The 26,301-nt window shown below is 56.1% G+C and overlaps 1 protein-coding gene across 2 annotated transcripts in view; it reads right to left on the reverse strand.

Annotated features, from left to right (window-relative positions):
- Positions 1-21,307, reverse strand: part of PHF21B (PHD finger protein 21B) — a 95,001-nt gene extending 73,694 nt beyond the window's left edge. For both annotated transcript variants that reach the window (XM_027107936.1, XM_027107935.1), the window contains exons 1-2: positions 20,949-21,307; positions 20,024-20,089 (exon numbers count right to left, since the gene is read on the reverse strand). In XM_027107936.1, coding sequence (XP_026963737.1) covers positions 20,024-20,089; positions 20,949-21,002 — 120 coding nt within the window. In that variant the 5' untranslated portion in view covers positions 21,003-21,307. The remainder of the gene's footprint in view (positions 1-20,023; positions 20,090-20,948) is intronic.
- Positions 21,308-26,301: the final 4,994 nt, after the last annotated feature.

Consider the following 26,301-nt stretch of genomic DNA (forward strand, 5'->3'; position numbering starts at 1 on the left):
ACACACACACACACACACACACACACACACACACACACACACACACATACAGACACGCACACACAGACACGCACACACACGCACTCCATTGCCTACCAGTCCATGGATCATAAAGGTCTCCCCCAGTGGGTAGATGGATGGATGGGAAGTATGAGAACTGATGGGCCTCAAAACAAGGTGGACTGCCCTGAAACTCGGAGCTGTCCAGGCCTGGGTGGACTTGTCAGGAGGTAGTAAGCTCCCCGTCACAGAAAGGACTCAACCAGTGGGAACGATGAAGAGGGAATCCTTGCAGAACTTGGTCAGCATCTGTCAAATTTCTCTAGAAAGCAGAGCCTAGAGATAACGTACTGCAGAACACCATGAACTACTGACACATCTAATCCCACCAAGAAAAGACTTCACCGTAGAAAACAGAACTGCATTTATCTACACGTAAAAACAGACATTCTCCGAGTCTTCAAAATAATCGCAGCCAACTGTACGTTTCTGTCCGCTACTTACGTCACTCTGTCCTCCGCTAGAGCCCAAACAACAAGAGTTTAAGCAACACTAACGCCAGAAAAAGAAGTTTAACTGCGAAGAGTCTGTGGACGCTCCTCTCTTCTGCACATCGGGAGGAGCCTGTGTACAAGCTGGCGGCGGCGTACCTCACCCTGGGCCAGCCCAGGCCAACACGGCGAGGGAACCCAGCTGAGGGTTCCCTCAAAGAGCCAGCCACTTCATTAGCAGACTCGGGGAACCTTTCAACAATGACACCCCTGAACCCCTGGTCAGGGAGTGGGCAAGACTCGGCCGTGGTGACAGTGCCTCCAGGAAGCGGCCTCCCAAGCCCACGGGCCTCCCTCCTCTGGGTTCTTACCCATGGGGGCCGTGGACGTGGCTTTTTCACCCGTGAAACGTGACCTTCCAGTAGGTTAATATATGTGGCAGTGCTGGATACACCAAAACACCGCTGTATAGATGTTAGTCGTTAATGAGTGAGAGGACTCCAGGGAATCGGTCCCATATCTGCATTAACTAATCATTGTAAGAGAAAAAAATGGAAAATAAATCACATACTGTAACGTTTGCACAAACCACCACAAGCAGGTTACATGTTTAATGTCCGTTGTTTTCTTTTTTTAATTTATTTATTTCATTTATTTTTGGCGGCGTTGGGTCTTCGTTGCTGTGCGCGGGCTTTCTCTAGTTGCGGCGAGCGGGGGCTACTCTTTGTTGCAGAGCGCACAGGCTCTAGGCACACAAGCTTCAGTAGTTGTGGCTCGCAGGCTCAGTAGTTGTGGCTCGCGGGCTGTAGAGCGCAGGCTCAGTAGCTGTGGTGCATGGGCTTAGTTGCTCCGCGGCGTGTGGGATCTTCCGGGACCAGGGCTCGAACCCGTGTCTCCTGCATTGGCAGGCAGATTCTTAACCACTGCGCCACCAGGAAAGCCCATTGTTCATGTTTTTAATGTCAACACAAAACTCCAGCAGGAGAAATCCTTGCAGGCGCGAACTCCCCTTCGTAAAGTGTGCTCTGAAGGAGCCGACAGGCTTCACGGATGCTTCTGCTGCTTCCACATGACCCACACCCACCTCCACAGTGTAGAGACTGGCCAGGGACTGGGAAGCCAGCGGGGACACCCCAAGCTCCCTAGAAGATGATGATGTCGAAACTAGGGATCCCGAGGTCACAGGACATCGGTCTGATGGAGGGGACTGACCCTAGACTGCCTACGCTCGGGACGACTCAGGCAACTGCTCAGGCTTCTCTCTGCCATGGGTTTGTCTAGGATGAAAAGCCAAAGTCCAGCCCAGCAATTACACTTCTGGTATGTACCCAAAATAACTGAAAGCAAGGACTTGAACAGATACCTGTATCCCCACGTTCACAGCAGCATTATTCCCGTGAGCCAAAAGGTGGAAATCACTAAAATGTCCATCAACAGGTGAACGGATAAACAAGAGGTGGTGTCTACATAGGATGGAATGTCATCCAGCCTTAAAAAGGAAGGAAGCCCTGATACAGGCTACAACATGGATGGACCTCGAGGACATTACGCTCAGTGAAATAAGTCAGATACAAAAGGACACACACTGAATGATCCCACTTAGAGAGGGACCGAGAGTCATCAGAGACAGAACGTAGAATGGCGGTTGACAGGAGCTGGGGGAGGGGGAGGGGAGTTGTGTTGAGTGGGGACACAGTTTCAGTTTGGGAAGAGATGACGGTGAGGGGTGCATAACATTGTGAATGTACTTAATGCCACTGAATTGTCCCCTTGAAAATGGTTGAGATGGTAAATCTTACGTTTTATATACTTTCCCACGATGGAATATTCAGTGTTACTGAACAAATCCATGGCGCGTTAACAAAAAAAGAAACGGCAGAAGTCCACTAACTGCCCGTCCGAGGCGAGCTCTGTGCACCTCCGAAGGGACGCTGCAACGGTCAACGGTGGGGTCAACACAGGTCCCCCTCCTGAGCCTACTTCTGGGCCTGCCCACCCCTCGGGGCTGTCACGGGGGATGGGACAGCCTCAGCTGCTGTCCAGAGCAGTGCAAGCGGGCCTTACTCCAGCTGGGGCACAAGTCAGTCATGAACGTTTGTAATTTTCGCCTTTGTGCACCAAGGATGTGAAGTGAGAATGAGTAAACCTGCCTGGAGAAAGAAGGGTCTTTCCAGAGGCCGTGTCCTGGCTGGCGGCTCTGTGCTGCCGCTCACCTCCCCCGCCTCCCCAGCCTCCCCAGCCTCCCCCGCCTCCCAGTTGTGCCCCATGTGGCCCCCTCCTCCAGCCTGACTCTTGGCTCTGCTGGCCTCCATCCAGGCACATGGCAGAAGGACTCACCTAGGGACACGGGACAGCGTCCCCACTGGTTTTTCTGTGCTGGCCAGGGGGTCAGCTGGGTTTGGAGGGGGAAGGGGCTGCCAAGAACCCTGGACTTCCCTTCCTTTGGTGCCTCCCAGAATGCACTCAGTAACGTGTCGATGAGGTAGCTAGAGAACGGAGCCGGGGCCGGGGCCACAGACTGCTGCGCCAACTCCTGGTCGGAGGGGATCCCACTTGGCCCCGTCTAACCCCACGTGCAAATACCCCCAGCATCCCTCACTGTGGCAGAAGCTTGTTACCTCCTGGGGTGGCCAGCTCTCTCCATGCACACCCTGATCCTTAGAAAGTCCTTGAGGTTAGGACAAAATTCAGCTCCGTGCGATTCCCGTCCCCCCACACCCTCTGCAGTCTCAGGAAGTACCACTAACTTCCCCTCCAGGGAAGGATTCTGCGCGGGTTTGGACAGAGCCACTTGAAGCTTACGTGGCATGGAAGGACAGTGCTGCCCTGCCTGCCGGGTCAGAGGGGACGCTTGGGAGGACCGTGGTGATGGGCGCAGAGCAACGCGAACGAGCTGCAGCCCGAGCTGGACTCTGAGCTGGGAGGGGAGCGGACAGCAGAAAGGGAAGGGAGCAGGCAGCATGAGCACGGCCGAGCCAGCTCGAGGTCAGGACGGCAGGGCTCCTCCAACCGCGGCTGCAGGCCTCCTCCTCTAGCACAGCCCAGGGGAAGGGAAAGCTCTGGGGTCGAAGACCTGGCTGGGGGCCTGGAGCTGGTGACGTGGGAAAGTTACTTGGCCTCGCAGGGCCTCAGTTTCTTCATCTGCAAAGTGGGGATAAGAGGGCCTCCTGCAGTCAAGCAGATGCTTCCAGAATCCAGGTGCTGCCCCTCACTCGCTGTGGGCCTTGGGCAGGTCGCCTTATCTCTCTACCTTTCGGTTTCCTCATCTGTCAAATGGGCAGATTCACACCCTAATGCTTCCCAGCAAGAACTGAGCGCCACCCCCCCCACCGGCAGCTTCACCCCAGAGGCTTGTACCGGAGCCCCCGTGACAACTGGGTACAGCTGCTGTCGGCCTGCTCGCTCCCCCTCCCTCATTTCCTCCCTCCCTCCCTCCCTCTCCCCCCATCTCCCTCTCACTCTTGTTCTCAGAGGCTGTGTCTCGTACACACCCAAGTCCCTGACATCTGCCACAGGGCAGGACCTAGAGAATTAGGAGGGGTGGATGGAGCGGGGCGGGGGAGGGGTAAAAGGACACACAAGCACCTACATGGGGTGAAGCAGACTTTGACTGATGACACCAATATTGATAGTAACGATGACCCCAGGCCACCTCCTCCTCTTTCTCTCTCAGGCCACGGTCACCTGGCGCCGAGGACACGATGGTCACTCACTGGCTGAATGACCCACTGAATGACCAATGATGGTCTTTCAACAAATGCTTCCGCAGGTCCACACTGAAGCAGCTGATTAAAGAGTGGCCCAGGGGAGAAGGATTCCTTTACAATCCACACACGGCCAGTCCCCCAGGGGCCAGGCCATTGGCCAGCTCCTGCAGTGTGCCCAGAGCCAGCAGGACAGGAGAGGCCTCGGGGGGGCCCCACCTCACGCAGCTCCCACTCTCTAGTAATCACTGGAGCAGCAGCATCGGGGCGGGGGGGGGGCGGTACTGGAGGCAAAGAACAGGGGCCCAGGGCAGTGGGTGTCAGGGAGGCACTGCCTAAAGGACGACGGTTGAACCCTGACCTGTTGGCAGGATCTGGGAGCCAGGAGAGCACACGTGCGCGCGGCCCGGGGCACAGGGCGGAAGAGGTCTCTACGGCCAAGACGGCAAAGGCAGAGGCAGGACGTGGACCCACGTGTGTCCACTGGGAGGCAACTCCCACAGCTCATCCTGAGTCTCGCCTGGACTCCAGGACCTTTCAGGGGAATGGGATGCACATGTGCAAAGGAGCCACTTGGGCAGGCGACTTGCTGGGCAACCAGCTACACAGTTTGGCGGGATGACATCCCGCCCTTTGTCACGTGACCCTTGGGGCCCTTGCTCATCCTGTGGGCCCCACACCCAGCCCTCCGAGCCCACAGGCCGGACTTCCCCTTGTGTTTTTTCATCTCACCCTCACAATTACCCTCTGAGGAAGATGGTAAAGTGTTAGCCCATTTTACAGATGCAGAAACTGACTCAGAAAGATCAAAGCTTCTCCATCAGCCCTGGGGATGTGGCAGGGATTTGGCATCCTCACCCTCAGTGCAACAGGGATCCCCCCGGTCCGCCACTCCCCGAGGTGCCAAGGGCCACATGGCATCAGATGCGGGGAAGGGGGGCGTTGGTGAACCTCAGATGCCGTACACATGTGTGGCGTCCCTGGGCTGGCAGCACGCTGGCCCTGCTGGGTGTTCTGTCTTGGTGGCAGCCGGTATGATACACAGTCGGTGCAGGGGCCGGGGACCCAGACCACCCTGGTTCATGTCAGCCCAAGCTAAGCCCCTGGATGAGTAACTGCACCCCTCTGAGCCTCAATTTCCTCCTCTGAAAAACGGGGGCAGTGGAAATGCCCTGGGGGTCCAGTGTTTGGGACTCCGCGCTTCCACTGCAGGGGGGCCTGGGTTCGATCCCTGGTCGGGGAACTGGGATCCCGCAGGCTGTGCGGTGCGGCCCAAAAAAAAGTAAGAAAAATGGGGACGGCAGTAAAGTTGTTGGAAGAAGTAAAGGCACATTCTCACCTGCCACAGCGGGGTGCAGGCTCCATCCTCCCACCCACAGAAGGTAATGTGTTCAGCAGACACAGCCAGCCCACTCCCGCAATGGGGCAGTTTACCTTTGTTTCTCCATCTCGGCTCCTGGCTGTAGGGAAGGCGGCCCTGGCAGGGTCAGCAGGGAGCAGCCTCCACCTACTTGGACCCCCAACCATAACCTGAGGCAGGCGTGACTAGCTTCAACTGGTAGATAGAGTGGGTTAAACAGTGTCCCCCCCCCAGAATTTACATCCACCCAAAACCTCAGAGTGTGACCTTATTTGGTAATTGGGTCTCTGCAGATATAATTAGTTGAGATCATACTGGATTGGGGGGCCCTAAATATAATGATTTGGGTCCTTGTAAGAAGAGAAGACACAGATTCAGAGGGAAGACGGCCACGTGAAGACAGAGGCAGAGACCAGGGTGGTGCGGCCGCGAGCCCAGCAGCGCCGGCGGCCCGCAGGAGCTGGAAGCGGCAGGAAGGATCCTCCCCCTTGGCTCTGGAGGGAGCGCGGCCGTGCAGGCACCTTGATTTCAGGCTTCCGACCTCTAGACCAGGAAGGAGTAAGCGTAAGCTGCCCGGCACGTGGCGCTCTGTTACAGCAGCCGCAGGAGCCTCACACGGCAGACGAGAGGGAGTTAAGACTCAGGGAAGGGAAGTACCGGCCGAGGTCCCTGGGCTCAGGAGCAGCCAGGCCGGAAGGTCCCCCCAGCCCAGTGCCCCAGCCCCGCTCCTGTGCTGCCCTCCCCCATGTCCACTTCATCTAGAACACTGCCCACCCCCACTTACAGGCTTGCTGATTACGAGGAAAGATTTGCAAATGTCCCTACTTCCGCCGTATCCAAATTAGTGTCAAAACAGGAAAGAAGTCCAGATAAAAATACCCAAACCCAGGGTGCGCTGGAGAGAGATTCAGCATGTCCACAAGGCAGCCTGCGACACCGGCATCCGAGCTGGGCGGCCGCCCACCCTCCAGGCTGCGGCCACCGTCCCTCCTGCCGGCCTGCAAGGTCCCCTGCTCCTGGCACCCTGTTTGCCTTTTTCATCAACTAAACAAAGCAGAAGGGATGCAAGCCCAGCCATGAAAAATCGGGTCAGTACATTCCTCCCTCCAGTCACCAAAGAAAGTCAGAGTGGGGGGAGCTGGGGGGGGGGGATAAATTACCGTGCCCGAGTCCAGCTGCACCGGGACGTAATAAAATGTGTTGCTAAGATACAAGTGCCAAAGAAGTTCATTAAAGGACACTTTAAACCAAGCTGTCAGACTCTTCTCCCTTTAAAGCCTGCTTATTTGGTACCGTCCCTCGTGTTTATAATTAGATCCGCGATATGAGAGCACAGCCCCCATTCAAGCCCACTCAGCAGGCTCATTAATAAAGTAACTTCAACAAGCCACCGACTTGGGCCCGGGCTGGGGGCGGGACTGTTTTATTTACAGAAATATATTTGAACGCCACTTCTTTATCTAAATGAGAGATGAAGGCTCTTGAAGAAACTCAGCGGCCCTCTAGTCGCAGCATCATCGACCGTTCCCCCCATAACAGCGCTGGGGGCTCCAGGGCGGCGGGCTCGCTGGACCTCAGGGCTCATGATCTGACTCCAACTCGCCCCATAGCTCTGAATGTAGGTACCACGCGGGATGGTGAGCGGGGGACACGGAGGCAGGGAATTACCAGATCACGGCCAGCCTGATGGAGCCGGACGAGGGGACTCGGAAGGGCGACCAGAGGATACAGGTTCGGTCTGGGCTGCGGAGTGTCCTTTGGGCCAATGCGTCTAGAAAAGGCCGTAACGTACCACCCACATCTAAACTGCAGATTTCTCATAAGCATGGGTTTCTGGCTCCTCTTCAAAAAAATCAAAAAAGCAGGCCGCCTGGGGCCCACGCCAAGTGATGGCAGGGGTGGCGCTGGCCTGGCTGCCCCCGACCCCGTCCCCTCATACCACAGGGCATGACTCCCCAGCAGGCCCGGCCCTCAGCAGGACCGCTCTCCGGCCCGCCCGCAGCATCAGAGTCTGTGATCCTGAGAGGGTCAGAGCATCTCAGGTTGGGATTGGTCAGGGATGGAACCCTGATGAGCCTGGGCTTTTTTGAACCACAGAACCTCAGCACAGGGCCAGCCAGCCTGGCCTCCCATCCAACTGGCGCTGGTGCCGCTTCCCCTTTGCTATGAGGTACTGGCTTGGCAGTCAAAGGTCTCAGAATAACCAATTCTAGCCCCAGGCAGATCCCTCTGTAAGGGAATTCCGCCAGACCTGGAGCTGAAACTGGCCTTCTAGTACCTTCCAGCTTCTAGTCAAAATTCTGCCCCATGAAAGGGCCGCTTTCGCTTCTTCATCACGGCCAGTCGGTGATTTAAAGGTGGGGGTCAGCCGTGCTGGACAGACCAGTCGCCGCCCTGTTCCATCAGCTCTCTGACCTCCCCCCCCTCACACTCACCTGTCACTCACTCTCCCGGCCGCACTGGCCTCCGTGGGAAACGCCAGGCACGACCCATCTCAGGGCCTTTGCACGAGCTGTTCCTTCTACCTGGGACACTCTTCCTGCAGAGAGCCGCAGGGCTCACTCCTCCAGCTACTCCTGCAGGCCTTGGCTCCAAGGCCCGAGGCCCCTCTCGAACACACTATTTAAAATAGCCGCCTGCCCCCAGCCCCGCGCGCCTCGCCCGCTCTACCTCTGCCAGAGCGCTGGTCACCTTCCCACCAACTCCGTAACTCATTTACGATGGTTTCTGCCTGTTGCCTGTTTCCCCTCTCGGACTGTGAGCACATCTCAAGGGCCTCTTCTGTCCACTGCTGTGTCCCCAGTGCCCAGCACAGACTGGGCGCCCAGTAGCACGTACCAAACGTCCCAACTCGGTACCGAGCTTGGCTGCCACCCTCACCACCCAAGCGCTCACTTCTGCACACGCTGGTGGGCACACCCCGGAGGAAACACAAAGGAGCACGAGACACAGGGGCTCTGCCACCCTGTCCCCTTCCAGCTCCGGACGCCGCACCTCCCTGGCCTCCCAGGCCCCGGATCCTGCTCTAAGACCCAGCCGGGCACTCTTTGCCATGTGCCCACTTCCCAGCGCCTGCAGCCGTAACAGCGTCCAGGGCTCCTCTGACCTCTGTCCGCAACAACACGGCTGACTGTTTTGTCACCTCTCGTCGAGCCAGGACAGGCCCTTGGAGAAAGCTTCCTGAGCCCGTGTCCCCTTGGCAGTGACAGCTGGGAGAAGGACGCTGGTGCTGAAGGTACAGAAAACTCTGCACTCGGTGGGGCCGTAGCTTAAGGAATAAAGCGGCGTTCACCTGGGGTGCGTTCATCACCACTGAGACGCATTAATCACGGAGAAGAGTTGGTGCCACTGGTTGTAAGGAATGCGGCTCGTCACCTGGTAACCTGCATCTCGCAGGAAATTCTGGATCACAGTCTCTAATGTGTATATATTTTTAATTGCATTTTCAAGTTCATTTACATGTGCAGATTCGCTTTCCGCCTGAGTTACATCGAAAAGAAACACACCCCTCTCCCTTCCTCTCTCTGCCTGCCCCATCCCTGTCTTGTTCTCTTTCCTGGGGCAAAAAGCTTCTCCCCAAACTGATGACGGTGTCCCCCACGATGGCCTGCTGGGATGTGTCCCCCAGGGAGGCCCCAACAGCCAACCCCCCATCTGCCATTTCAAGTAACTTTCTGCTGCCTCCACCCAAGAGATCAAAAGGCAGCCATTATTTCCCCTAAAGATGGATCCCCCCCAAATTAGTGTTTTTTATCACCTTTTCTACTTTGGAGGGTGACTTTGCAGAATCTGATAGACGCTTCCCTGTTTGTGAACGTGTAGGTTACGGCCTCGGCCATACACACGTCCGCAACCAGTCTCCACCCCCCAGTGCAGACGCGCGTGCAGGCGGCCTGGGCGGCAAGCAGGCTCGGCAGGTACTCATCTTCCTGCAATGTACCTGTACCTAGAGGTCGACAGTCAATTTTATGCAGTAAGTTTCATGAAACGGACAGTTCCGGAATGCACCGTGTCCTGCCAGAGCTGCCACCCCGACTTGTGCCAACCGGAAGCCAGCTGCTCTGAAAGTACGACCACCTTCTGAAAACCACCGTGTTGTGCCCCCAGCGGCCCTACTGTCGGCACGAGAACATCGTGTGTGGGACCCCAGCATGTCTCAAACAGCGGCCACCCTCGTGGGCAAGCCGCTTCTGAAACAAAACACCAGCGAACAGAACTTAATGGCTTAAAGGAGAACCACGGGCTTCTCGTGTGGCTGCGCCGCGGTCAGGACGACTGGAGCCCTGGGACCCCCGGGGCCCCCGGGTGTCATCACCACCTCTACTCAGGGCCGTAGTTCCAGTTGGAAAAAGGGGGCTTGGGGAGGCGCCCCGCAAAGGCCCCCCCGGCCTTGCACATCCTATGTTTTACGCCGTCAGACCAAGTCTCGGGTCCAAAGACCAAATCCCAAATTTAGGGCCCAGTCCCAACTGCGGACACACCCGTCCGTGGAGACAAAGAAGCAACCCAGAGGTCTCTGTCCCAACAAAAAGCTACAGTTGCCCGTCTACTTCTCCATGGCAGTAGCATCTCTGGGGCACAGCCAGATCGCTGCTTCTCGTATGATTGTTAATAAACTATGCTGATAACAGTTCCCCTATTACTCAGCTGCCCCGCTGCAGGCCAGCCAGGAATTACACCTGGCACTCGAGACACGCGTCCTCATTGACCCTTGGGACAACCCTGCTTGGGAAGTAGCACTGTCCCCATTTTGAGACAAGGACCCACACAACCTGACCTTATCTTACCTGGGGGCTAAGGACCGCTCAACCCTGAACTAAAAAAGAAAAAAAAAAATCCCCCATGGATGTATTTCCTTCTGCTGCACTTTAACAAGACCGACACAGGTGCCTAGCCAAAAAAAAAAAAAAAAGCAAAGCGCAGCCCATCTGAGGCTTCAGGGACGCCCGCTGGTGGCAGTCAGAGGTCATCACCAGAAGAAGCTGCATCAGCGTTTCTCATCACACGCTCGGAAACTACTACCAAACAATAAGTAATGACCCAAAGGGGGAAAAAAACTTAAGAAGCGTGTTCGTTCCTTTGGAGAATACAGGCCGTTTCCAAATGAGAAAGATGCCTCCACCTTAAAGTAGAAAACAACAGCAACAGTGATAACAGGAAATACTGAAGTAGCCAAGCCAGAGAGCAGCGCAGGCCACAGCAGGGATGACAAAGCAGGGGGTGGAGGAGTATCTGCTTCGGGGTCAAGTCCAAACCTCCCGCCTGCTGCCGGCTCAGCTTCTGCACTGCCGAGACCCCTCACTTCACCCAGCCTGCCCCACGCTCCCCAGCCCGGTGCCAGAGGCAGAGACCGGATGCAGACCCAGGCCCCCTCCCAAGTTCCACGACCTTGCACTTCAGGGTAAAATTCCCACTCGTTATCACGAACAGCTGCTAGCCTGCTGGTGGCTCTCTCTGACGTACCATCTCCATTTCCTTTGACTGGAACACATGCCCTGGAGTTACATGACACACCAAACTTTTCATACGCAGGGCACAGTGTTGTCATGTCTCCGCCACATGCTCCAGCGTAGGCGCTAAGATAGTGAGGCCACAAGGGCCCAGAACTGGACTGCAGCTCCTGCCCTCGCCAGCCGTGTGATGTCAACAAGCCACTCAACCTCTCTGGGCTTCAGCCGTCCCCCGGGCCTTCCCTAAAGGGCTGCGTGAACAGTGACCGACTTGGTCCCTGGAGAGCTAGAAGGGGCCTGGTCCAGGGTCAGCATCAGATGGGAAAGCTGTGACTTGTGACGCCCGCACCCCACCTGCTGAGGGCTCACCATGGCCCGAGGGTCACGTCTCATCTCATTTAATCCCGCCAGCGCCACGTGCGTGTCGTCTCCCGAGCACCCCACACGCCAGCACTCGGCTGTCTCACGGGCGCTGCACTGTTACCCCATTTTACGGCCTTCGAAGCGCGGAGCGGGGTTTACAACTCCAGTCTACCCAGTTGTAAAGCCGGTGCTTAACCTCTTTCTTACGTGCTTCTCGGAGACAAAAGTGAAAAGCCTTCTTAGCGGGACTCTTCTGCAAGTGAAGTCAAACCCAGAGTCCTATTTCCTGAAAAGCTGTAAATTCCAACAGTGTGGAGAAGGTGAACAGCAGCTGCACCCTCCTCCAGAAAACCGCCTCTGCCCCCAAAGCCCTCCCGTGTCTGCAGCAAGGGCCTTGGAGGGCGAGCCGACACACACCCCGCAAAGGGGCCTCCTCAAGCCCTCCGTGCGTGACCAGGGTGTGCCCGGGACGCCGCCCCGCGGGCAGGGCCCCCCCACGTGCTCAGGCCCTGAGCCGGGCTCGCTGGCGGACCGGACAGCAGCCACGTTCAGGCATCAGCTTGCGCAAGTGGAGCAGAAACGGCGGCAAGCCCGCGATTCGGTCCTGAAAAGACAAAGGCGTTGGAGGAAAAACTTGCTAAATCACAGGGCTAATCATCATTGCCAGCAGCTCTAATGAGGCATCATGGGATTTCCAAAGTTATTATCAGAGTCATCGCCTTGAAAAAATTCAAAGTTGATTGAAATCAATTGTACAGTTCCGACAGCAGGTGTTTTAAGAGGCTAACGTATCAGAGCCAACTCCTTGGACTGGCAGAGAAGGCGGCAAAGTCACCGTCAACCTCTACCAGGAGGGACGAACAGCATACGCCCCGAAGAGGGACCAGCGAACAGTGCAAAGGCTCCAGCCCCCCAGGTGCAGGGCAGGGCGTGGCAGGAGTGTCCTGGGGTCACTGATGCAGCCAACACAGTTCTCTTCAAATCAACCCCTTTGCTCTGCTCAGGAGTTTAGATGCACTTTCTCATCTTTGATCTGATTTCATCACTATAACCCGGTAGGGTAGTTTTTACAACTACTACACCCACTTTACAGAGAGGAAACAGAGCTCAAGGAAGCAGAATGACTCGCTCGAGGCCACACAGCCGGAGGCAAAGAGCTGGGATGGGAACCCTGGTGTCCTGACTGTCGGGCCTCTGCTCTTCCAGCTACGCTTTGTCAGACCCTAGAGGCAGGGGGCCGGCTAGAGGCCAGGCAGGGACTGAAACAGAGGGCACCCTCTCCGGGGTCCCAAGCCGTCTGACCTTGGGAAGCTGCCCTTCTCTCACCTGCCCCGCCTGACCCAAGCTGTGAGATGATCACGACAATCAAATAAAAAGACGCGATGGAACAGACCCACCGAAGAATACCAGTGCTGCAGAGAGCAGGGCGCTGGGTGTGCAATGTCTCTGCTTCCCCACAGGTGCAAATGTCACCTCCTGAGAGCAATCCCATGCACCTCATCACAGCACGTCACCCCGTCTGCTGCTGGCTGAGCCCCCGAGCTAAACCTCTCCTGCAGAGAGCTCACGGGAGGGGTAACGGTGGATACGCCAGCCTCCCCAACTACATGTGAAACTTTCTGCAAGCAGAGACCAAGCGAAACCACTTCGCAAGGGTAAAGCCTTATAACATGCGATGCCGCGATTACTAACAACAGCACGTCACCCACCGTCACCCCCGCATCCTCCGCCAGGCAGGAGCCCATCATTAAACGTTTGTGGAATTAAACTGCGTTGGTCCCAAGAGATGTCCGGAACACAACGTCAAGGGTCAAAAGCAAGTTTAGGCATAGCGTGCTTAGTAGCGTGTCCACTAAGCACGTTTATCCATGTTACAGACGCCGCGTGCGCACAGAGCACATCCTACGATCACACCTCAGAGCCAGCGCTGCTCTCGTCCACGCGTAGGACGGGGCAGAAGAGGGGTCACGCTTTATGACTCTCACATCTGCGCTGCGAATTTTCCCCCAAAGAGCAGGTGTTGCTTTCACAATAAAAACTTTGTTAAAAGTCGAATTCTTCCTCAGCTCCTAATGTTACAGAAATAATAGCAAGAATCACCGCCTTCCTCAGCAAGGTTTTACTTTAGCAGGGGCGTGGTAATTATTTGTCTTATTTCAACAAATCCTTCCTCTCATTTTAGTAATATAATCCTGGACAAACTGTCAACTGACGTCATATGCACTGCACAGACTTCACGCGTATTTACCGGCACAAATCAATACACAGTTGACCCCTGAACAACGTGGGTTTCAACTGCGCGGGTCCACTTCTATGCGGGTCCACTTACACACAGATTTTTTCAGCAGTGCATACTGCAGTCCTATGTGATCCACAGGTGGTTGAATCCACGGATACGGAGGCCCTGCCTTATATGTAGGACCAACTATATACACAGCGTCTGTGCAGAAGGTCGCCACCTCTGACCCCCGCGTTGCTCAAGGGTCAACTGTAATTACTATTTGCTATCATACACTCTATAAACAGTAAAAAAAAAAAAAAACCAAAGTCAACAATAAAAATATAACCTATACATGTAAATATGTTATATACACACACACATTTTTTTCCCTTAAACCAACTGCGCAGAGATGCCCACCGAGTCATCTTCTAGAGGGTTCCAGAAGTGTCCCCCCACTAACTTCTCAGCCTTAAGAAGCTCTGGTGAAGGCAGGAGGGGGAGGGTCCGCACAAGTCCCTGCCCTCACAGCCTGTTATGTGCCGGTCACCCAGGGTCCAGCAGCCTCCTCTCCTCTCCCACGTCACACGTGGGTGTCACCACCCCTGCAAGAGCCTCCTACGCAGGTGACAGGCATCAGGGAGCTCACATGGCCGGGCCAAGCTGGGAGTGGGTTCAGGCCTCCTTCATGCTTCCCCCTTCTAATCTCCCCTCACCACCAGAGCCCTGAAAGCCCCCGGCCATTTCCCAGCCCTGGCACAAAACCCAGGCCCTTCACCTGGCATTCGGCGCCTTCCTGGCTCCGGCCCCAGCCTGCCTTCTCTGCTGTCTGTCTGTCTCTCTCCCATGGTTCAACTGCCAGAAACTCGCCAGCACCTGCAGGTTTCCTCAGGCCATCAGCCCTCAGCTGGGCCACCGGCTCCTCCTGTCCACGACCCCAGGTGCCCTTGGGGACCCCCCTCCCCCAGGAAGCTGTCTTCTATCCCCAAGGGCCACAAGGCGTGGTTTTCGCAGAACTTTTCTGGAATTTCCTTGACACGTGGTTACCTACACCTCACTCTCCTGTGAGGTTTCCGAGACCAGGGAGCTTCCAGTCTTATCCATCTCTGCCTGCTCGTTCCAAACATATGATTTTAAGACTGTTCACTGCAGGCCTAAAAAGGACGGCTCCCAGGGACTCCAGTTGGGCCCCGCTGCTCACCACCACCGATCGCACACCTATCTTCTCACGGTCACCTGCTCATTCACCCCATAAACATCCAGCCCGACAGGGCACTGCTCTCGGATCCCAGGGGGAGGGGCGGAGCAGCGCGGCCCCTGCTCCTCAGGGAGCTTACGGTCCAGCAGAGACGTCGGACGTTCAGGAAAAGATGAGGACGGATGACGGTCAGCTGCCTCCAGGACAGGAAGATGCTTGCGGTACCCGAGGCCCTGCTGGGTAACAGCCAAGGAGCCGCACTGCTGGGGGCCGAGCAGGGGGGGAAGGGTCAGCCCCCGCAGAGAGCAGCGGGGAAACCACTGGAAGGTCTCAAGCAAGGGAGCGCCGTGATCCTGTTCAAGTTTTAAGACACTTACTCTGGTGGAGGATGAACCAGAGGGGGCATGAGGAAACGCAGTACACTGTTCACAGGAGCCTGAAGGTGGAAACCAGCCCAGTGCCCACCAGCTGGTGAACGGATGCAAAACGCCGTCTCCCATACAATGGACTATTACTCAGACATAAGAAAGAATCGAGTACTGACACGCGCTACAACTTGGAAGAACCCTGAAACATTACGCTCAGTGAAAGAAGCGCGTCATATAAGACCACACGTTATATAACTCCATTCACGTAAAAGTCCAGAATGAGTAACTCTATAGCGATAAAAAGTAGATTTATAAAGACAGAGAGTAGCTTAGCGGTTGCTTAGGGCCTGGGGGTGGGGTGTGCAGCGGGGATGACACCCAAAGGGTTTCTTTCTGAGATGATGAAAATGTTCTAAAATCGATGGTGGTGATCGGCTGCAAATATCTGTGAACGTACAAAACAATACTTAACTGTAAACTTTAAATGGGTGAATTATGTGATATGTGAATTATATTTCAATAAAGCTTTTTTTTTTTAAGTGGATGCAGTGTGGAGGCTACTGTAATCTTCCAGCTAAGAGATGATGCGGGAGGGACCAGAGGGGTGGACAGATGGAGGGGAAGAGGGGCCCCAGGAATGTGGCTCAGATCAAAGTGTGGGTCTGGGAGACTCTGGCTGTGGGAGGGGGAGTCAGGGGTCAAGGCCAAGCAGGTGGCAGCAGGCAAAGCCAGGACTAGGCCCCTGCTGTCTCAACCCCATGCTCTTTTCCAGAATATGAAAGGCGGAGCTTGGAGAGACAGCATTAGTTTTCTCTTTCACATGTAATGGTGCTAGTTTAAGAATGCGATCTTGAACTCTAGGTCAGGAAGATTAAAATTTGGCCTCCTGGATGAGAGCAGACTCGGGGGGCAGAGCTTGGACAATGGCGCATCCTTTTACTGAAGGACTGAAAACAACTGGGGAGCTTTCACAATAAACCCACCCTGCAATTTTGTTTGGTGGACGCTTCCACTGTAGAATCCCTCTGGTGTCCAAGGTACAATAGCTAGTGAATCACTGTGAAGATGTGATTCAGCGCCTGGGCGAATGCCACATACGTGATACCTTTCAAGAAGACATTTTTATTGCTGCACTTGAGGACATCCCCTCGGAATCCGGAGTCCATCAAGTCGACGGATGGAGCGGCACACAAGGCCCCAAGTTCACTGGGGCGGAGGCCGGTGCTCTCTCTGCCACGCCAGCTCGGACTGCAGTTGAGACAGGAGGCTCCTCTCACGCTCTGTGGGGAAGCTGGACTTGCGTGAAGTTCAGGTCTGAAGATGCCTGCTTCCCGTGGCATCTACATGTTGTGCCGAGAACTCCAAAGAGGGAGGAAAAAAACACAAACCCTCCAGGATTTATGACGGGTCTGTTATTTACACGGATGTGCTTGTTGCTTGACAATTTAGATGAAAATGTTACTGCCTCTCTGCATGTGCTGCAAATTCACGGCATAAAACCACTGGAGCAACTAATGAAGTCTTCACACATCATATCTTGTTAAAGACACGGACGGGGTCCATCTTCCACCGGAATCACAACCCAGTGGTGAGGGGCCGCCACACCTGGGAATGCAGCCTGGCCAAAGTGGGCTGGCCCACAACTCAGATCCGACCACCTGCCCCACAGCTCTCTTCATTATTTTTTCTTTAAGGAAAAAATATGAACTCTGTTTTCAAATAGCACGGTCCTATGGAAGCTGGTTTCTTGTTTATCCCCTAGTCCACCAATGGTGGGAGAAACGCTGGACACTTACACAGACTTTGTATCTCTCTACTTCTGACCAACAAACAACCCATCTTCTTCTAGGAGTCCTTGATAAACATCTTTAAGCACCTGTCCATGTTTCTAGAAGTAACTAAGTAAAGTCCAGTGCCAAGGGCATGAATGGGAAATTGGTGGCTAGGCACCAAAAGGTATCACTCGCCGCTACTCTACCTCTAACAAATGTGGATAATGGGGTCATCTGTCCGTTTTACTATCAAGCTCATCCTCCTCGTGTACACCTTTAATTGAAACGTAACCTTTCTACCCCATATTCCAAGCGGGAGCAGGACAAAAAAACCACATCTCCCGAGAGGAAGATGGTGTGAGCTCTTCCCCAAGCACATCACTAAAGGGACACTACCTTTACCCTTCTGTTGCGTTAAAAGCAAACTCTGAAACACTGGCTTTTTAATCCCTGATCCGGCATTTCCGCTCCTCCTAGGCAGGCGCTGGGGTGACTAAGGCAGAGCCTGCTTCTCCTCTTCGAAGCCCTGGGTACAGCCCCAATCACCGCCAAGGGCTCATGCATCGACCTTTCCCCAGCCAAGCTGCCAATCTCCACCAAACTCTCCCAAGGAGAGAAAGACAGTAAATGTTAAGTCTGCCCAACTCATTTCGTAGGTGACCTCTGAAGGATTTCACCGCGGAGCGTGGGAGAGACAAGGCAGCTTTATTAACATGCTACACCACAGCCCCAGGCCCTCCCTCCCTCTTTTATGAGCCCTTGCTATATAAAATGCCACAAAGGAAAAAGGAAAAACAACACACTTACAGTTACAAACACAAGTTCCAATGGCCAGGACAAACGCCGGATACTTACCGGATGTTATTTTTAGTCATTTAAAAGAGAAATATTTTTAAAAGGCCAGAAAACAAAAGTTTCTGTTTTTTTTCTTTCTTTCTTTTTAAACACACACTCACACACACACACAAAAAGATGGAGGTACATGCCGTTCACAAGCATCCTTCTCCGAGTTCAATTTTAAAGGGAAAGGCAGCCTGGAGTAGGACAGTTCCTTCGCCGGGCGGCACCGCAACCTTCAAACATGATTTTCAAATGTTTCTCTCTGCCTCGTCTAAATTCAAGCATGACAGATAATAAATCGCCACTCATTTACTATCATCATAAAAATTTAAACAGCCTTGAAATAGTTGGCTACAATACAGAAATGATCAAACCTAAGCTCCGAAAAGCCACTCCAAACAGTATAACTACTGCCACGCAGAAGCACACATAAAGAGACATTGTTGCGATAAAAGCTGCCGGATTATTGGATTTTCTCTCTCTCTCTTTTAAATCTTCTACTCCGAGCATAAGAGTCAACAACTTGCCGTTTTACCCAGTGGAAAAAAGGCTTAGTAACCCTCGGCTATCACACTGTACCAGATTTGGTGGTGGATTTTTTTTTTTAAAGAAAGTATTTGATTTGATTCCATACCGTGATTAAACATCTTTGTGCTCAGCGGAGAAGGGTCTTCCAACCCCTCCCCCTCCAAAAATGGCATCAAAGCAATCAAAATGGTAATGCCGGGCCTGGGTCCCCTCCCCCCGCGAACTCCCCGACTTCGCCGGGGCCGCGCACCGCCCCCCCACCCTCCGGCGGGAATGGAAGCTTCCACTCCTGAGCGGGGGCGCGGGCCGGGCGGGCGGGCGCGCGCGGCCGGGGAGGGGGGCCGCGGCACCGCCAGAAAGGGGTTAATGCATTCGTCCCAACCCTCCCGTCCAGCCGGGCGCCCCCGACCAGGCGCGGACCCGCGGGAACAGCCATCTTTCTTTCCGCAACCCCCGGCCCCCTCCTCTCCCGCACGCCCCCTCCCACCACTTTTCAACTTTAAAGACTCGAAATGAACACTCGGCCTCCGAGTTCTCCCCCGCCAGTCTCGTCCACGTCTCTCCCCGCACCGCCAATCCCTCCGGGGAGGGGGCTTCTGCACGGGCCGCCCCCGCCGGGAGTTGAGGGAGGAAGAAGGGGACCAGCTCAGCGGCCGGTGGGGGGGCGGGGGCCAGCGCGGGCCAAGTTTGATGCTGACGGCGGCGGCCGGCATTCCGAAGGAAGCGCGATCGATGGCCCGGGGACGCGGCGGGGCGGGGGCGGGCCCGCGGGGCGGGCGGAGGAAGGGGAGGGGGCAGCGGGGAGGGCGCCGGCGCCCCCGCCCCCGCCAGCCTCGGAGCCCCGAGAGCGCCATTGGCTGTGCCGCTCAAAGTTCTCGGCTCGGGGCGGCTCGGGGAAGGGGCGGGAGTGCGTGTGCCGGCAGGGAGCGCAGGGGGAGGGGCGGAGGAGGAGGGGAGCGAGCGGCGGGGAGGGAGGGGGCGGGGGCGCGCGGCCGGCCGCGCTCCGGCGGTGGCATCTGTTCGTGGTGCTGAAACCCCTACCGCTGAGCTCAGCGCAACTAAGTCACAATGGACAACTTTTCCTCGCCGAGGGGCCGGGAGGGGTCGGCGGCCGTGCCCCCCATCGCAATGAGCTTCTTGCGTGTCCCAGTCTACACCTGATGCCCGGAGACCAAAGTTGGGGCAGAACTGGGGGGGTCCTGGGGGCGCCTTTCTTTTGTTCCCCGGGAGCTGGCGTCAGGTTCCAAGAATAAAAGTGATGCTGGAGAAGTGGAGGGGAGGGGGGCCCGGAGGAACGATTCTTTAAATAAGATTTGCAACGGAACCCAGAAATCGCTTCCAAGTAGTTTGGTGTCCAGGCCCGAATTACCGCCCCCTCTCCCCCCACCCTCACACAGCGTGAGGCGGGGGACACTGAGCCGGGAGAATTTCCACATTCCAAAAACATGTCCACCAACTCAAAATGGACGCCGGGCTGCTCGCCGCCTTTTAAGTGCAGCTTCTCTCTTTCGGCCACCGCGGGAGCCGCGCTCTCCCCCCTCGGCCTCCAAGAATCCGGCTCTTTCTTTCCAGAAAAGGGGGTGCGGGTAACTTTGAGGGCTGGAGAGACTCCTTTGGGAGTCTGAGCGCGCGGCGCCGAGGCCGGCACTTTTCAGGGTGCTGCCAAAGTGCCCGGCGACCCCTCCTCCCCACCCCGGGCGGGAGGCGGGGGGCAGGCTCCAGCTCGCTTACTTGTTTGTCGCTGAGCGCGGCGATCCGCGGCTGCCTCTCGTGGAGCTGTTTCTTCAGGTCGCCGTTCTGCGGAAACACAGAGGAGCGGGCTCAGGCCGGCCGCCCCGGGCGTCAAGTGCGCCCGGAGCCCCGCGGGCCGCAGCCCCCGGCCCGGGCCGCCAGCCGCGCGCCCCAAATTCCCCCGGCCGCGTCCCGCACGCGCGGCGGCCGGGCAGTGCCGCACGGGGCCGCTTACCTGTGGCTGCCGCCGCATCTGGGCAGCTCGCGGGGCGGGGCGGGGGCCGTGGCCACCCGGCGGCGCGGCCCGAGCCGTGCAAGTTTGCAGGCCGGGGTACGTGTGCGAGTGAGTGTGAGTGTGTGCCGGGGGAGGGGGGAGGAACAAAGAGCCAAGTAAACACGGCGAGTCCGTGTCGAGCAAAGCTCATAAATATTCAAGTCGCGTCCTAATCTCCCCAACACACACACGCGCACGCCGCAATACCGCTCGGGCTCCGGCCGCCACGCCGCTGCTCGCCCGAGCAACAATCGCCAAAACTACTTTTGCAAACTGTGCAGGATTGCACCGGGGGATGGGGGCCGGAGGGGGTCGGCGCACACACTCTCACACGCACCCCGGGCAGGCGCACCAAGGGGTCCCCTCCCGGGACCCCTGTCCTGCAGACCCTGCTCGAGAAAGAGAAAACTCCAGGCTCGGGTCCCAAGGGCCCTCGACCCCCAAACTGTGCAGAATTGTACGAAAGGAGGGGGCAGAGGGGAAGCCCAAAGGGGGGTCCGTTCATGTACATACTCCCCCCGCCCCTGGGGCAGGCTCAAGGAGGGGCCCCTCCGAGCCCCTCCAGCCCTGAAGACCCTGCGACGGGGAAGAGGACGCGGGTCTCCGGCGCCTGGAGCCCCGACCCCAGGCCCGCAGCCCCCGACCGCCTACCTGGTGGCGCGCGAGTTCCACGGCGAGCGCCTCGGGCCGGCTCTGCAGCTCCATCCCGGCAACTTGGGCAGCACTTTGCGCTCACTTTGGCCCCAGCTCCGGGGAAGTTGCGCGGCTCCGCGGGGGCTGGAGCGGACGGGGGCCGACCGGGTCTCTGAGGAGGGGGGGACACGAGCCCCCTCCCCCACGGCCAAAAGGGAGGCGGGTTCTGGCGAGGGGGAAGAAAGGCGGCCGGGCGCCGCGGCGCGGAGCCCGCGGCCGCCCCAACTCCTCAGGCTGCCCGGCAAGTTGCGCCGGGTCCCCAGGCTGCCGGCGCGGCCCGGCGCATGGCCCCCCGGCGCCGGGAGCCCCGCGCAGCCTCGCGCGCGCCCGCCCCGCCGCCGCCGCCGCCGCCGCCCGCGAGAGCCGCCAGCCAGCAGGGACTATATTTCCTGCGGAGCGCGCGCCTGGATCTCGCTGGGCCTCGGCAAAGTTGTGCCGCGGCACGATGCTAATTCGGCAGTGCCCGGATGGAGCGGGCCGGGGCGGCGGGGGGCGGTGCCGGAGCCCGCCGCCCGCCCCCCCCCCCCCCCGCCCCCGCGTGCGCACTGCCGCCCCGCCGCGGCCCGGCGCCTGGAGCGCAGAACAAAAGTGGCGGCGCGGAGGGGCGCAAACTCCCGAGCCCGCGGCTTGGGGCGCCAGCCCCCGGACCGCTCGCGCCGGCCGCTCCTCCTCTTTTCTGCCCCCGCCCCCAGCCAAACCCGAGGAAAACCTTGGACGCCCAGCTTGAGGCCGGGGTTGGAGATACTTTCCGGTGGGAGGGGAAATGTCCACTTTTCCATTTCTGTTCTCCTCTGGCTCTCGCCGATCCCTCTTTCCCGCTGCTCCCTCTTTCTCTCTCTCCGTCCGCCTCCCTCCCCTACTGCCTCCAGTGCACTGGCGCTGCGATTTGGGAGATTAAATTACTCATGTCGCCAGATTCCGCCACCGCCTGATGGCCACCGTGTTATTTAAACAGTATGAAAATTGATCTCTTGACTGTTCCTTTAATGATTTTTTTTTTACACTCACAATTAAACTCTCAACAGATGTCATTGGACTTTTTAAGACTTGTTAAAAATCGTAAACGTGCCCGGTCAATGTGACATTAAACAATTATAACTACAGCTGCCGAGATCGCATTTCAAAACTCCCAGTCCCGCAGCCAGGAGGTTAATGTCTCCGAGTCGATAAGCATCGTGGAGTTACCATCTTTACCAATTAACGTCGGAAAGCTTTGTGCCGTATCGGTAGCATCCTGGTATGTTTGAGAGATGCTGGGGAGAAATGGTGCAACCGTATTACTCAAAGTAAACGTTAAACGTTTACACCGATAAATCATTATAGCTTCGTATTCCTCTGCAGCACAAAAAATACCCAGGCACAGGCAGTTAACAAATGGCCCCTTTCAGCATGTGCCAACGAGCCGCCCCTTGCTTCTACTGTCAGCAGAAGTTGTTGGAATTTTTTTCAGGTCGGGACCCCAGTGTTGTTCTGACCTCCTATTCAGGACATTTGCCACAAGTGACTTGCTGTGTTTCTTGGGCCCCCCCGAACACCAGGGTCTTCTCCCCACCCCCAGCACCTAGCCTTTGGGAAACACTCAGTGAGGAATCACTGATTACTTTGTGAGCTTTGTTAAAAACTCAAAAAACTAATGCGTGTGCTAAGTGCTGTCATCGGTTTCGTCTAGCGCCAGCTGGGGAGAAGCAGGGCTCACCAAATGCAAAACAAAAAGTCTGACTCTGGCTCCTTCCACTCCAGGTTCAGCCCAACTTGGATGGTGTCCCCTCTACTTAGCACTTGAGCTGGCCTGGACGCCAGCCAGGGAAAGTGGACTGCGCAGGGACCAGTGTTCCCAGGGCCAGAGGGAGAGGGCATGCGAGAGGGTTCCTATTGTAATCTCTGTAAATGTCACTGGCTTTTTAGTAAAATTTCATAATCATTTCATTGGCCATGTATGTAATTAAATCAACAGAGAGGATATTCACGCTGTCCATGACCTACACAGCCTCAGGCAGACGCAGACTGGGGGGATGGTGCTGTTGGCAAGTTTCCGTCAATGATCCTCTTCTCTGTTGTTTTCAGTTACCTAATTCCTGAGCAAGTGACAAAGGCCTAGGGCTGGGTGCTCTCTGACAGTGAGGGAACTGGTTATGTGGAGAAAAAAGAAAACAAAAACAAAACCTACAAGGAGTCCTGTGCTGCTGCTTCAGACACACTTTTCCCTGAAAGCGTCCTGCACGCCGGGACACCCTCCCTTGGCCCATGCTGTCCATCTGGAATGCCCTTTCTCTCAGAACCCGCTTTTTAAAATCCTCTTCATCCCCCAAGAGTCACTTCAAATGCCACCTTTTCTGGGAACTTCTTCTAATTTCTACACATCAATTCTTCACTCCCTCTGAAGACTCACCGTGAAGAGCTTACTTAGCAAGGGGGACATTCCGCCCCAGAGTAAAGGTAACTGCTTCCCCGCTGGAGCCTGAGCCGACTCTGGGTCTGGCTTGTGGGCAGAGCACAGTATACGGGTGTTGACGGAAGGCACAGGGCCCTGGAGTCAAGTAGATGTTTACCTGATGGATAAGTGAGCGAGGGGATGAATGAATGAAGGCTGAAAGGAAGGTAGGTTCCATTTTTGGAAAGGTGAGCTGTTAATCATGTCCATAGACAGGAGCCGTGTCTGCAATTCATCCCAGCGTCTACATTTCTCTTACTTGCATTGTGGTCAGGTGGACGGGGGCCTGGACTGGAGCCTGGATATCTGGGTTCGAGACTTGGGTCCACCTCTTGACAAGTTACTGAACATCTCCTAGCCTCCATTTCTTCGGATGTAAAATGGGAATTATCCACCCAACCACAGTTACCCCCAGACCCACTTGGCGCCTCCTGGCCCCAGACCTTGGCTGCTTGCTCAGTGGAGAGCCCCAATCACAGTCTCTGCCCACCCCCAGCTTAACTGGCCTCGAAGTGAGGGCCGGAGCACAGCCTCGGCCACGCTCCTGCCACAGGGGGAGCTGCAGTGGCTCCAGCACCGTGTCCAACCCTGTGGACCCTTGGGGGCCCTGCTGCTCCCGCCTGTTCTGGCTTCTGAGTGAAGCTCTACACCTTGGGGTGGACCGACCAACGGGTTGAAAAACACAACTCAGAAGTCCAGGGGAGCGAGTTACTTCATCATATGAACTTGGACCAACTAGAAACAGGATTCAGGAAGGAGCCAGCAAATCAACATCGCTCGGTCCCTAGCTGGTTAGAATGCTCTGGGGCCCAGTGGGCCCACCAGGAGGCCTGTTAAACGTCCCACAGAACCCAGCAAACAGCTGTCATTCGTGGGAAATGGCGGACAGCCAAATAATCCGTCCCCGTGGTTCTTCTCTCCTTCTCTTTCCCTTACTCTTGCTGCCCTGGGATTGCACCTCAGAAACAGACTTTAAGCGCGATTTGCCCTCTGCTTTGGAAGGACCCGACTCAGAAGGGGAATAGCTGTAGCTCTCATAATGCAGCGCTCTGGGGAGGGTTAATGAGAGCCCGTCTACAAAAGCCCTTGGTCCACCGGAAAGAACCGAACATCTTCGTGAATATTCTCAGACTAAAGAATGAGTCTTCAGTTTCTTCCTCCTGGGAAAGATTCCTAAAAGGCCAAGGTGAATGTTGAAAAAGGACTTCACAAGCAGCTCAGGGAGGCAGGTGCAGATTCCTGGGGCTACCACAGACTCGGCACAGAGGAAGTGAGGGTCTGGGGGGGCTTGAGTGTCTGAACAGGCATAGGAGTGAGTTCTCAGGGAGGGTACAGATTTGACTTCCATCAGTGTTACTGTTGTAGGCACCATTTATTGAGAGCCTTTCCTCTGCCCTCTCTAGAAGGCATCCTGTATTTCATTGGATCCTATGAAGGTGAGTCCAGCTATGCCCACTTTACAGATAGGCACACTGAGGCTCAAAGTGGTTCAGTAACTTCCCTGAGCTGCAGATGGGGTATCCACACACGTCAGGTGCCTAGGACTGTCCCGTTTATGCCTATTGTTCTGGGTAATATTTAACAGTGCCCCCTTCTACTCTCAGATGTGTCCCTGCTTGGGTGATGAATTACAGGGTCAGCCAGCTGTAGGGATGGAGACAGGATTCACCCTCCAGTTTTCGTGACTCCGGGGACTGCTGTCTTCCCAATGCTCCACTTCATCTTACCCTGGCACAGTTCCCCTTGGTCCAGAGCAGTGGCTAGAGGTCAGGGACGGTGCTGTCTAGAGCCTGGGACGCTGGTGCAGAAGACTCAGGCCTCACTCGCGTCGAGCCATAGAGCCAACAGCAGCATGACAGACTGTCACTCTGCTTCCTGCAAAGCGGGTGGCCAGACCCTGTCCAGTCACTTGCCTACCAGCTCAGAGGCTGCACGATATCGTACCTGGGAGACACCTGCCGGACGCTGGCGGGCTCGGATCTGTGCCCCAGCGGCCCCGGTGCATCTCCTTGGAGGTTGCTGGGCAACTCCACTCAACACATGCCAGTGTGAGCTCAGCAGCCCCACAGGGCATCGGCCCCACCCATCAGTTCCTGGAGGCATCCTCTCCCCTCTCCAGCCCCATATCACACACACTTCTGCTCGTTAGTTAAGATGAAGTTGTACTGGATCAGGGCGGGCCCTAAATCCAATGTGACTGGTGTCCTTATAAGTAGGGGAGCAGAGAGAGACACACAGGGAGAAGGCCCTGTGACGACAGAGACAGAGGTTGGCGTCTGTAAGCCGAGGAACGCTGAGGACTGTCGGAACCACAGGAAGCTGGAGGAGACTTGGAAAGGATTCTCCTCCAAAAGGAACCAGCCCTGCTGACGCCTTGATCTAGGACTTCTGGCCTCCAGACCGTGAACAAAAACATTTCTGTGGTTTTAAGCGCCCCCTCCCCAGTCGGTGGTACCTTGTTACAGTGGCCCCAGGAATCCCACACACAGTTTAGTTCCAACGAGCAGGCACAGGCTCTACCCCAGGTCCCACTGCCCCGTGGCTCTCTGGCCTCTTGGGCGGCTTGTGGGACCCTCGCTCCTGCGTCTCCTCATTAGAAGACGGCGCGAGGTCTAGCAAGCACCCAGCACGGGGCCAGGTACGTTCTGATACACACTGACCAAAATTTCTCAGATTTTAATAGTCACCTGAAGCGTGTACCAAACATTCCTGACCTCTCCAGCGGGTCACCTCATTCCTCAATAATCAAACCTCGGTATTTCCACAGCCAGATGCACTTCTACTCACCAGAAGTGCAATGAGAGCAGTGAAGAGCCTCCTGTCAGCTCAGGGCAGGGTTTCCTGCCAAATAAGCATCACACTTGGTGGTGGAGGAAACTC

The sequence above is a fragment of the Aethalodelphis obliquidens genome, unplaced genomic scaffold (assembly GCF_003676395.1).
Source record: "Aethalodelphis obliquidens isolate GAN/ISIS:26980383/991018 unplaced genomic scaffold, ASM367639v1 scaffold8, whole genome shotgun sequence".
NCBI lineage: Eukaryota > Metazoa > Chordata > Mammalia > Artiodactyla > Delphinidae > Aethalodelphis > Aethalodelphis obliquidens.